This window comes from Phoca vitulina, unplaced genomic scaffold (genome assembly GCF_004348235.1).
Source record: "Phoca vitulina isolate PV1807 unplaced genomic scaffold, GSC_HSeal_1.0 scaffold6, whole genome shotgun sequence".
Classification (NCBI taxonomy): domain Eukaryota; kingdom Metazoa; phylum Chordata; class Mammalia; order Carnivora; family Phocidae; genus Phoca; species Phoca vitulina.
Genome location: NW_022589709.1, coordinates 20,807,345 through 20,819,811, shown reverse-complemented (window position 1 = coordinate 20,819,811; position 12,467 = coordinate 20,807,345). Strand labels below are relative to the sequence as shown.

At 42.5% G+C, this 12,467-nt stretch overlaps 1 protein-coding gene across 1 annotated transcript in view; it reads right to left on the bottom strand.

The window, feature by feature from the left end:
• Positions 1-200: 200 nt before the first annotated feature.
• REEP5 (receptor accessory protein 5) overlaps positions 201-12,467 on the bottom strand; it is a 36,611-nt gene continuing 24,344 nt past the window's right edge. The window contains exons 4-5 of the mRNA XM_032403850.1: positions 7,918-8,086; positions 201-2,600 (exon numbers count right to left, since the gene is read on the bottom strand). Coding sequence (XP_032259741.1) covers positions 2,551-2,600; positions 7,918-8,086 — 219 coding nt within the window. The 3' untranslated portion in view covers positions 201-2,550. The remainder of the gene's footprint in view (positions 2,601-7,917; positions 8,087-12,467) is intronic.

Here is a 12,467-nt window from a genome sequence, read left to right as displayed (position 1 = left end):
GAAACTTTTCACCATTGGTATGTTCTCCTTCAGGAGTCTTCCTCTGACAGGTCATGGTCACCAGGGGAAAGCCTCAGGCCAGGTGAGGAATGGGGCTATAAACAGCAGTGTTTCAGGTTCATTTATCTGGATTTACTTCAGACTTCGCTTAAATGATTGTAGATTTGTTTAAAGCCCCCCAAAATAAAATGAAACAACAGTTTAATGGGATAACAGAATTTTATTTACATCCATTTCCATGTAATATATCACATCTTCAGGATGGGCGGTAACCTATTTAAGAGCTATGCTCATTCTCTTCAGGCTGTGGATAGAAGCCTCTCCCCAGAGTAGCGGTAACTGTTGGTCTGAAAGCTTTCAAGTAAGGGGAGAATTGTGGAGATTCTTTGACTTTACTTACCCCTAAATCACCATTCATATACAAATAAATGCTTGTCTTCTGGCTAGACACTGGCTCAATTAGTTTTCCAAATCCTCTAGCCATGGCAATGTGTTCTTTGGGAAATCTAAACGGAGACAGAACTGCTCAACTCACTCATTAACTTCTCCTGTCATTAACATGTACACCTTGAGTGCCAAAAATAGTAACTTACATTTCTTACAGAATGCACTATAGGAAAAAGCTAAAAGGACAAAAAAAGTTGCATTCAGAATATATTTTCTTTCTATAGTAGTTTTTAAACTGATATCAGCCTGCAAGTAGTTATGAGCAATAGTAGCATTTATGTTTCCCCATCTTGCCTGATATTTTGTATACTGAAAGTTATATATTCTGTATACTAACAGTCTGATTTTATATATTCCGTATGATAGAAGTTGCTGATTTTCATTCTTCTGCCACCAAGAAAAGTGTAATTTACTATGGGGAAACGGATTTAAATACTCCTAGAGGTACTTTTTTTTTTTTTAATCTAAGGCTTGATTTTCTCCCAATAACCATTAATTGCTTGTTTTCTAAAAGTTTTTTTCTTGAATTTTAATAAGATGCCTTATGATTACCATGGTTTCACCAGGAAAAAAATAAATACCCTAATCTATATTATAATATTTAGGTGATAGTGTCCCTAATTCTGGATATCTTTGATATTTTTTACATCATGAGATTTCATTATGGTCTTAACTGTTATCCAAAAGACACTAATCCTCTCTTTTTCCCTTAAAAGGTATTTTACAGGCCGGATATTTAAACTTGTTTTCATTTTGTTACACTCAGTTTTGTTTTAGTCAGTGTAATCTAATTCGGAAGGATCCTAGCAGTATGGTTGGTGTGAAGCTCGGGTTTTCTCGTTCAGACGAGCTGTCGAGCTTCCTATAAGCAGGCTAATCAAGCTGGGAACCTTAATTTTAACTTTTTGTTCTGTACTTAAACTATGTAGTTATCTGCAGTTTATCAAAATGAAATATAAAGATGAAGGCATTTAAATGGACCACAAATGATTCTGACTTGTCAACTGGGGAGGCCTCTTGCATTTGACCTTAAACACCAGAGAAAGAAGGTGAAGGCAGTTTGCTTTCACTGCCAACTAGATAATAGGTTATATCATCCTTCATTCTCCCAGAATTGCTCTTAGAGCCTGGTGTCATCATTAGCATGTAACTGCTAATGATACAAACGAGAACATACATGTAATCAAAGGTGGGCAAGTCTAGAGATTCCTTAAACTGGTTAAAAAAAAAAAAAGACTAGGTAAAAAAACAAGACTAAACCAACATGTTACTCAGCTCTGAAGGAGAAACCAGGGATGGTTTCCATTATAGCATCTTAAAAACAGACAAATCTAAAGCTTATAAACAATTTTTTAAAAGGCCACAAGACAATATTACTGGTTCTACAGGGATTTGGGAGCTGTGTATTACTGGTGTGTGGGTACCTTTCCCCATTTATCACTAAAGTGACTGCTTTACAGAGCTATTCTGGTATTCAGCTGCTGCAGTGTTAGAACAACCAGGCCAGCCCCCATTCAACCTCACTGATCACTTAACTATTCATGGAAATGTCAGCATTAATTTTCTGAAGCCTCATTTAACAGATCACACCAGCACAATGAAACCTTTAGCTTTTGGCAGGTGCTCCCTATGAGCATTATACATGTCACAGACAGTAACATTTCCCTACATATATGTATGCACAAATACATTAAAAATATTTAATACAAAATTGTACATTACATGAAGTAGAACCTTAAAGATTACCTTAAAATGTAAGTACAGAGAAAATGCATGCAGAGAGAGCCTGCTGAAGTACAAAGCCTATGGGATATATAATTTTAAGTTTGCATTTCCTGCAGGATGGTAACATTTCCCACCCAGAGGCAAAATATATTTTCCAAAAATTTGGACACTGCCCATTGCATTAAATTTAAGTGCTCCCTGTGTATATAGACAATAAAAGTAAGCAAAAAAAAAAAAAAACAACACATTCCTTTTTAATATATCAAAAATGTTTCCAAGGCAACATTATTAAAATGATTATACCACAGTCCCTAATATAACACCAAGCGCTAATAGGAAGGTACAGTGAGGGCAGAAAGGTTTCATCCAGTCAGTGGTTTAGGTGCTCTTCTTTTCTTCACCAAGTAAATTCACTGCTGCTTTCTTGGCTGTGAGGAGGGAAGAAAACTGTGTCAAGGCAACTCGCAGTACAGGCTCTGTGCCTACCGCAGTGACTAGACGGCAACTTGGATGGCTCCCGTTCAGACGCGGGCGCGGAGGGCTGCAGCCGGGCTAAGAGCTTCCAGCAGATGGAGAGACCTCTTCAGAGCCCAAATCCGGAGTACTCCGGCAAAGTTCTTCACGGTCAGCTGGCCTAGCCCCCTTACAGTAGCAGTGTCATCTAAGCCATCTGCCCCCCCCCCCCGGGGCACAAGAGGCAGAGATTCCTGACACGTCCAGTGTCTCTCTGTACAATCAAGAAATTCTCGTTTGCGTCTGGGTGCTCACCTGTATGATCTGACTATGTCTCAATCTGATGACAACTAGGTCGTCTATCGCATGGTGCCAAAAAATCAGAGAAAGTCCTCATTCCCACAACCCAGAAATGACGGACTATTTATACCCATTTATATTCTCTTCACTGTGCCGCCATTTCCCCCTATGATGGCAAGAGCTTGCTGTAAGTTGGTGGCCAGATGCTACATTCATCAAGAAAATATTCTTACATCTGTGGGAGACTAAACCTTCCTCTTCCTAATTACCATGTGACTTGGAACGAGCTGTAAGAACTAGTGTGGTGTGTATGATGGGGGGCGGGGGTGTTCTGGAAGCCTCCAGGGTGTCCTGGAGAATCCATAAATGGCACCTGTCTTTGACGGGCCTGAAGTCCAGCGATGCCAGTCCTACCTTGTTCACCAACTGCCTGAGGGCTGTTCTCACTCCACTTAATTAAAGTCGCTGAACAGAGTTAAGAAATTGCAGCCTCTTTCTTAACTAGCCCATTGTAAAAATTTACTTCCTGGAGAATCCAGAAGTTCTGAGAAAAGTCTAGAATGTGTCACCATGTAAGTCCGTCCTAATTTATTTTCATTCTTACACTCCTGTTTAGGAATGGATCCTATCAAAGTAAAACTGGATTTTAGAGTATTGAGATCGAAGAGAACCAAGGGACTAAGAAATGTGAGTGACTAGACAGAAGTGACGTCACCGGAGGTTGCTGGTTAGGCTGAGGGGAGGAACAGAAAGGAAATCTCTTAAAAAGAAACTGGCAATCCCCAAGTGGGAGGACATGAAGGCTACAGGTCAGAAAACACTTAGAATTGTAGGAAACTGAATGCAAGTAGACTGGAGCGGTGCGCCCAGGAGTCCAGTGGAGCGCAAGGCGTGTGAGGGAGAACAGCGAGAACATAGCTGTGGGGCTGGAGAGCTGTGCTGGGGATCTCACTTGCCCCGTGGCCAGGTCAATTCTCATCTCTCACTTTCTAATTACTATAGAGCTCTCAAAACAAAACAGTAATTCTATGTTCCTTGCCACTTTTCTCCAACTTCTAAAACCCTCCCGGTGCCCTCTGGAACTTAAGACCCAATGAATCATCAGCAAAATCCCCTCTATCACTATCCATCTCTCTGAATGTTTCTTTTACCTTCTTACTTTTACAGAAATCTGGCTGTCCCCTGAGGACACTGCTTTTCTCAAGTGGCGGCTGGTTTGTTGTTGTTTTTTAATACAATTTAAATTAACATACAGTGTATTGTTCATTTCAGAGGTAGAATTTAGAGATTGATCAGTTGCCTACAACACCCAGTGCTCATTTCATCAAGTGTCCTCCTAATAATGCCCATAACCCAGTTACCCCACCCGTGGTGGTGGCTGTTTTTTTTTTTTTTCTTTCTTCCTTGACCCTGGTACAAGTGGTTCTGGAGGATTTGGTAAGCAGTCCCTGTTCTTCATCACCATGTTCAGAACCTCATGTCATCAGATCATATCTGCCACCAGCCTTTCTTCCCCAGTCACCTCTGACCCTGGGCTATGCCACCTCATTTCTTGAAGATTTTAGCTCCAAAGTTAGTATCACTCTCTCACACTACTATTTTAATTATTGGTGATTTCTGTATTCTTCCAATATCCTGGCCTCTCGGCTCCCCCCTCCAATAACCTTTACATTCCGTCCTAGGGACCCCAGCCTCTCTACCTACCCCAGCCACTCCTTCCATGATCCTTCTCACTACCAGGAACCACAGTCCCTCTTCAATGTCAGTGTCAAGCATCCCACTGTCCACCACCACCTCCTACCTTTGCAGCTCACGCCCTCCGGTATCCTGATTCAGAGTTTTCCCCCACCACCTGCTTTTATAGCGCACTGATCCTACCACCTCTCCTCCACTGTTCCTCACTCCCTCCCCTCGCCGGCCTGTTTAAGTCCAGCTGTCAGCCACTACCCCCTCCCTAGTCCCACTCTCACTTCCCAGCTCTCCACACGGCGCTCCGCGCGCTCTGCAGCCACGCCTGTGCCGCTGAATGGGGCTGAAGGAACACCTAGATGAACCGGCCTCACTTTAAGTTCCTGAACACAAATCCACAGTGAGCCGCTCATACTCCTGGCAGCCATGTGACCCGGCCCGGCCCGGCCCCTCTCCCACCGCCCCGGCCGGTCTGCTCACGCGTGACGTGTCTCTGGCAGCTTTCACACTCCCATGGCAGGGGTGAGTGGCTGCAAGACAGAGCTGGGGGCCCACAGAAACGAACAGCTGTTACCTGACCCCAGTCCTAGGCCATGATTTCATACCATCTCCTCTTTCTGTCCCCTCCTTCCCCATCCTCTCTCCGCTGACCTTTCTTGCTACTTTACTGAGAAACGTGGAGCCATCAGGGAGTGACTTCTGTAAGCTCCCACCATCACATAAACTCACCTACCAGCATCTTACTCGTGTTAGGAACCCTTGTGCCCCTGGGAAGGCAAACTAGTGCAGCCATCTGGAGAGCCGTATGGAGGTTCCTCAAAAAGTTAACAATAGAGCGATCCAGCAATTGCACTACTAGGATCCAAAAACACAGATTTGAAGGGGTACGTGCACCCCGATGTTTACAGCAGCACTGTCCACAACAGCCAAACTGTGGAGAGAGCCCAAATGTCCATCAACAGATGAATGGACGAAGATGTGTGTGTGTATACACGATGGAATATTACTCAGCTATCAAAAAGAATGCAATCTTGCCATTTGCAATCACATGGATGGAGCTGGAATGTATTATGCTAAGTGAAATAAGTCAGAGAAAGACAAACACCATATGATGTCACTCATATGTGGAATTTAAGAAAGAAAACAGATGAACATATGGGAAGGGGGAAAGGAAAAAAGGGAGAGAAGGAAACAAACCGTAAGAGATTCTTAAGGACAGAGAACAAACTGAGGGTTGCTGGAGGAAGGTGGGTGGGGGGGTGGGCTGGGTGGGGGATGGGCGTTTGTTGTGACGAGCACTGGGTGTTGTATGTAAGCGATGAATCACTGAATACTACCCAGAAACCAATACTGCACTGTATGTTAACTATGTTAACTAACTAAAATTTATCTAAAAAAATAAACCATAAACTCTTGTGCCCCTGTGACCAATCCTGTTTGGACTCTAGATCCTAGCTCCTCTGGTCTAATCAAGGACAGAGCTCCAGTAGTTCTCCCCTCATTCATATCAGTTTTTTGCTCTCTACTGGATCATTCCCCCAATTTTCAAACATATGTTGTTCCTTCTACTTTAAGAAGAAGAAGAAGAAGAAAAATACACCCTCAGGACCCTAGCTCCTCCTCCCAGTTGCAGCCCCATTCTTCTCCTTTTTCAGGAAATTTCCCAAAAGCCTTACCTATCTTCTCTCAGCATTGCCTCCCATCTCTCACATCCTTCCAATCAGGATTTCAGTCCCACCACTCCACAAACTGTTTAGTCAAGAGCACTAGTGCCTTCCTCACTGCCAAGTGTGATGGCCAGTTTTCTGTCGTTACTTCACTTGACCTGTCTGCAGCATGTGACACTATGGACCACTCCCCACCCCCCCTTTGAAACACTTTCTTCACTTGGCCCCAAAGGCACCAGTCACATGGCTTTCTTGCTACCACAACTGGCCACTCCTTAGTCGGCCTTGTCCGTTGCTCCTCATCTCCCCCATCTGGGAGACCCCCTGGCTCAGTCTTGGACCTCATCTTTTCTAACTATATTCACTCCCTTTGTGATCTCATCTGGTTTCGTATCCAGAACTGAATTCCTTGTTTTCCCCTCTAAGCCTGTTACATCTAGGGTCCCCCAGCTCAACAGCAATTCTATCCTTCCATCTCCTCTGGCTGAAAAGCTTGGCTTCGTGCATGACTCGTCTCTCCTACTCCACGCCTGATCCCTAAGCAAATCCCCTCGGTTCTACCTTCAGAATATATCAAGACTCCAATGACTTCCTGCCTCCTACTGCTACACCTATGACCCAAGCCAGGTGGTCCTCTCCAGCCAGATCACTGCAAGCACCTTATGACTGGTCTCCTGATTTCCTCCCTGTCCCCCTTCAGTCTATTCTTAATACAGGAGCCAGAGTGATCCTGTTAAAGCACAGGATGGATCATGTTGCTCCTCGGCTCAAAGTTCTCCCACAGCACCCCATCTCACAGAGTTAAAGCCAAAGCCTCTACAAAAGCCTATAAGGCCTTCCATGATCTGTCTTCTTCCAGCCTCCGCTCCCCAACCTCTCTGACGTTATCTCCTTCTTCTCTTGCCTGGTTCACTCCCTTCTAACCGTACTGCTCCCGCATGCAGTTTTCTCTAGCTGGAGCATCCTTCCCCATGATTTCTTTCAAGTCTGATCCAGTATGGCCTTGGTGAGGATTCCCTAAATCATTCTGTTTAAAATTAGTAACTTCCCTTCAGCCCCCGGAACTCCCTATCTACCTATCTGCTTTATTTTTCTCTATATCCTCTGCTAACTATATCATATAACTTTAAAATTTTACTGTATCTCCCAATAAGAGTGTAAGCTTCATGAGTTCAAGCAGTATGGTCTGTTTGGTTCACTGGCTCATCCTCAGTGCTGTGAACATGCTTGGCACATATTAAGCACCTCAATACATAAATGCTGAATAAATGAATCAGGGTAATGGAAAGGGCATGCTCTTGACCTATAACAAAAGCATATTAAACAGTTCAACCTGAAATGTATTAAAGAGATTATACTTGTATATAAATACAGATGATTCTCTAAAATCTCTGCCCAGCACAGGAAAGTCATTTTTCCTAATATGCTGACCAAATAGTGCCTTAAATGTAGCATGGTGGAAGAATCTGGGGAAAATTAAAGGGCAACATGCAAAGTGTTGGTCAAGAGATCGCAGAGCGGCCTTGGCATTTAGCTGAGGAAAGCTAACAGGAGAGGAGGAGAAGCAGCTTGTTATTTGGGCCCAGGACCCCCCAACTCCTCCCACCTGCTGAACGCAGCTTCCCCCGAGTCTTACCTTCTTTAGTGATGGTATCTACAGTCTCTTTGGCTTTGTCCTTCAAGTCATTCACCATAGTGTCCACCTGGGACTCATGCTTCAGGAAGACAGGTTGGATGATGCGCTTGTATAGCAGTTCGGCCCCGTTAGAAGGGCTGGGGGCCATGCACCACAACAGGAAGCCGCACTGCACAGAAAGAGAGCCTGCATGGTGACCATGGTAACGGGACAGGCAGCAGGCATCCTGACAACACAGGCCACATGGTGACCATGGTAACGGGACAGGCAGCAGGCATCCTGACAACACAGGCCGCATGGTGACCATGGTAACGGCACAGGCAGCAGGCATCCTGACAACACACACTGCCACCACTGCTCTGGGATGGCACTGCCTCGGCCATGTTCTCTGACAGCATTTCCAGTATTTTCTGTAGGCTACAAGTGCACTTTTCTTAGATGGGAAAAACACCCGACAGATGACCTAGTAAGGAAAAGCTGAGACTGAAAAAAGAAAGGCAAAACACACCAAGTCCAACAGCTTAACTTCTTTCCTAACTTGAATTACTTTTTAGTTTATAGCTGCAAGAAGTTTTATTAATCATAGCTCTTAAAAATCAACTGAAGAAACATAGCATTTACCTCCATGTGTAAAGAAAGCTGTCTGGATAAGCCTCGTTCTCACTGGCTTACCCCAGTAGGTCTGTCCCATTTTTTCATCCGTTATAGACAAAATACCCTGGCCATGTTTTGAATTCTTTCCTTAGCAGAATCTCAGTTTTTGGTAGTTTTTGCCTTCCAGGAATCTTTACAGTCAGCTCTTCATCATCTTCCCCTTTGAATGAAGATATTATTCCTAACTCTTTCTTTTGTCATTGGAATAAAATAAAATAATATCATTCCTAACTCTACTTTGCCATCAGAATGAAAAATGGACAAGAATTATGCCCTAAAAATTTAAAAAACAAGAACTGTCACACTATATGTCCAAAAAAGTTTTACTGTTTTTTCAAATGACAACTCAGCACTTTAAGTTGTCCCAGGAGTTTATTCTTATCTAAGATACTGAGCAAGAAGGGGGATCTGCACGGAAACATGCTCATTTCCCTAGAAAGTTAAACAAACAACCTACTGGGTTCTCTCAGTTTAAAAGATTCTAACTATTGTCTTCCACACAGCCAAAAAATAGAAGTCACTTCTCGAGATTCCCACTTTGTGCATTTTACAGCTTCTTAAAGAAAAAAATCTCTTACTTCTTATGCTATAAATTAAACTCTACACCCTTAGTCTCTGTTATTCCAATCCAAAGAATATATTCAAGTAATCAAGAAGCTACCATGCTTTTCTAAGATAGTCTTTTAAGTTTGCTCTAGAGATAAAAAGCTGTTAAGGGGCTAATACCAATAACGGAGAGCTTGAGCTTAAAATGCACACATTTGTGCCCTAAAGCTCACTCCATCAGCACCATGTTGGCTCTGAGGAGTTTGTATTGCATTTTGGGCTTCTACCACACTCAGAATACAAAACATGTTCTCAACAGATGACTCTCTCTAGATTATCTGAACTACAGAACTCTGGAAAAGTAGTATTCATAAATTAGAATTTGTTACAGACACAGGAGATCAGGGGGCAAGCTTTCAAAAGACAGGGGCTCATCAGACTGGATTAAAAACAAATTACAGTATAGCTATATGCTTCTTGTAAGAAACACACCTAAGCCAAAGCCAACTAGGAACACTGAAAATAAAAGAGTGTAAGGAGATGTTTCAGACAAATACCAATTCTCAAAACAGCTCATTTAGTAATATTAACAGTACATAAACATTATTTAAGGCAAAATAAGTAAACCGTGTTAAAGAAGAAAAACAATTTGCCAAGAAGATTCACACAAACCTACATATGTTTGAAAATATAAATTATATATAGCTTTGTATATATATGTGCAATTACAGAATTATCTATATAATTTTTGTTTTTATAATTTTATAATTAATTATAGATAGCTTCCAAATATAGCTTTGAATTATGTAAATTAAAAAGTCAGAATTATATAAATGGAGAAAATCCACAATCATAATTTTTAACACTTCCACCAGAAATTGATACCTGAAACAAACTAGAAACTAATAAGAACAAGGAACACAAAATTAAAAATCTTGATCTAAAAATATACAGATCTCTCCACCCAACAAATTGATTTTTTAATTTATTTAACAGAGAGAGAGAGCACAAGTAGGCAGAGTGGCAAGCAGAGAGAGAAGGAGAAGCAGGCTCCCCGCTGAGCAGGGAGCCCGATGCAGACTCGATCCCAGGACCCTGGGATCATGACCTGAACCGAAGGCAGATCCTTAACCGACTGAGCCACTCAGGTGCCCAACAAAATTGATTTTAAGACAATTATATACTACAGATATAGAGATTAAAAGAATAAGCTCAGAGAAACTGGGCTCTAACCCTGGTTCTGCCACTTACTAGTGAGGCAAACCTTGTGTGAGTTACTTAATTGCTTAAGTCTGTACAGACTTTATAACATAAATAGGCGTTAACTAAAATTAAAAAAAAAAATCTACCTCATATAGATTTTGTGAGAAAATAAGAAACATCTGGACCATCCAGAATAGCTGGGGCTCTGTCTCTGTCCCAAGAAAACTGTCTTCTACCAACAGCCATGGAACAGTAACAGCTTAAGTAATTAGCTTTAAATGGGGTAATTACAATCAAATCCCAAAACCAACATATACCCTTTTCTTAAAAAAGATTTTATTTATTTATTTGAGAGAGAAAGAGAGGGAGGGAGGGGGAGCACGAGCACGAGCAGGGGGAGAGACAGAGGGAGGGGGAGCACGAGCACGAGCAGGGGGAGAGACAGAGGGAGAAGCAAGCTCCCCACTGAGCAGGGAGCCCACCGCGAGGCTCCATCCCAGCCCCTGGGATCACGACCTGAGCTGAAGGCAGACGCTTAACCAACTGAGCCCCCAACATATACCCTTTTTAAACAATTATTTCATAACTCTTTTACTACCCAAAATAAAACTTAATGTTATACCTACACATATAAATTCCAAAAAAAAAAATCAAGAAGTTCTCTAATGGCAAAATAAGGGAAAAATAAAGTGAAAGTAATTTATCATAAAAGGTATGTATTTTTCAACGTGTAAATGTTCAAGCCAAACTATACTAGACAACACCATAAAATACTCCTGAACAGAAATCAGTGACTATTAACAGCTACAAACAAAATTTCCTCCATGTATTTCCAAAAGGTTGAGAATTTCTGAACTGGATGGACTATGCAGGCTGCTTCCCATATCTGAGTGCTCAACCAAATGCGATTCCCTGTCGTAATCTCCAAGTTAAAATTTTAAGCCAACTGTCCCTCAACTCTCCTCCCCCTGATGTGTGACAGACTCCACAGCTCATTTATTGAGCGTAACAGCAGGAAAACAGAATGCTCAGAGTGAGAAAAGCAATGAAGGGAAAGCATGGCAGTAGGAAGGGCAAGAGCAAACATTCAGACGAGCCACCTCCTAGTCTCACTACACACATCTGTTGCAACCAACCCAAGCTCCGCCGAGCCCTCTCACATACATAATGGCAGAGTGACACCTTCTGCTACGGGTCCAAGCCCTTAAATGGAGCCAATTCCCTGAAATACCCTCAGCACCTCACAGTTTGTGCGGGCCGGTCCATGTTTCCTGTTAGTTTTCCCAGCAACTCTGCGCTAGCACCTGCTGGGCTTGGCCGGCTATCCTACTGAATTATAAGAAGATGTTGCCAGAGAAACCTTGATTTTCTTAACTACACACTCGTAGTAACCCAAAATGCAGAATGGAGCGACTGCATCTTTCACTGGCTTTCGCTTCCACTGCCTCTGCTTAGAGCCAGGTTAATTACCGGCAGACCCTGCAGACCATCTCTCTCATTAACGTTTGCCTCTGGAAGACTTCTGGTTATTATTTATTTATTTACTTTTTAAAAGATTTATTTATTTGAGAGAGAGAATGTGTGTACACAGGGGAGGAGCAGAGGCAAAGACTGAGGAAGAGAATCCCAAGCAGACTCTCTCTGCTGAGCTCGGAGGCCCATGAGGGAGGGGGGGCTCAATCTCACAAGCCCAAAATCCTGACCTGAGCCGAAACCACGTCGGATGCTTAACCAACTGAGCCACCCAGGCGCCCCAAGATTTCTGGTTCTTAATATCCAAACACACAATGTTTTCCATTGGCTGCTTATATAGGTAACGCTAATACATACACACCCCAAACTCAATACAACAGTTTAAACAAAATGATGTGCAGGAAAAAGGAAAAACTACATCCCTGACATTGAATTAGAATTCCATGTGGACATTTTAAAGAGTATGCAGAGTATTCAAGGAGATGGGCCATGTACGACTGCATACGAAGCAATAATTTCTTACCAACTCTGTTAACTGGAGAGCTAGAAGTGGTGCATATTTGTTACTTATATAGGGGTATTTTGCTGAGTTTTACTAATATTTGGGAAACCGGTATGGAGTTTTAGATTTATACATCTTAATTTTTACCATTTAAAAGTGTAGGAAATAGTCT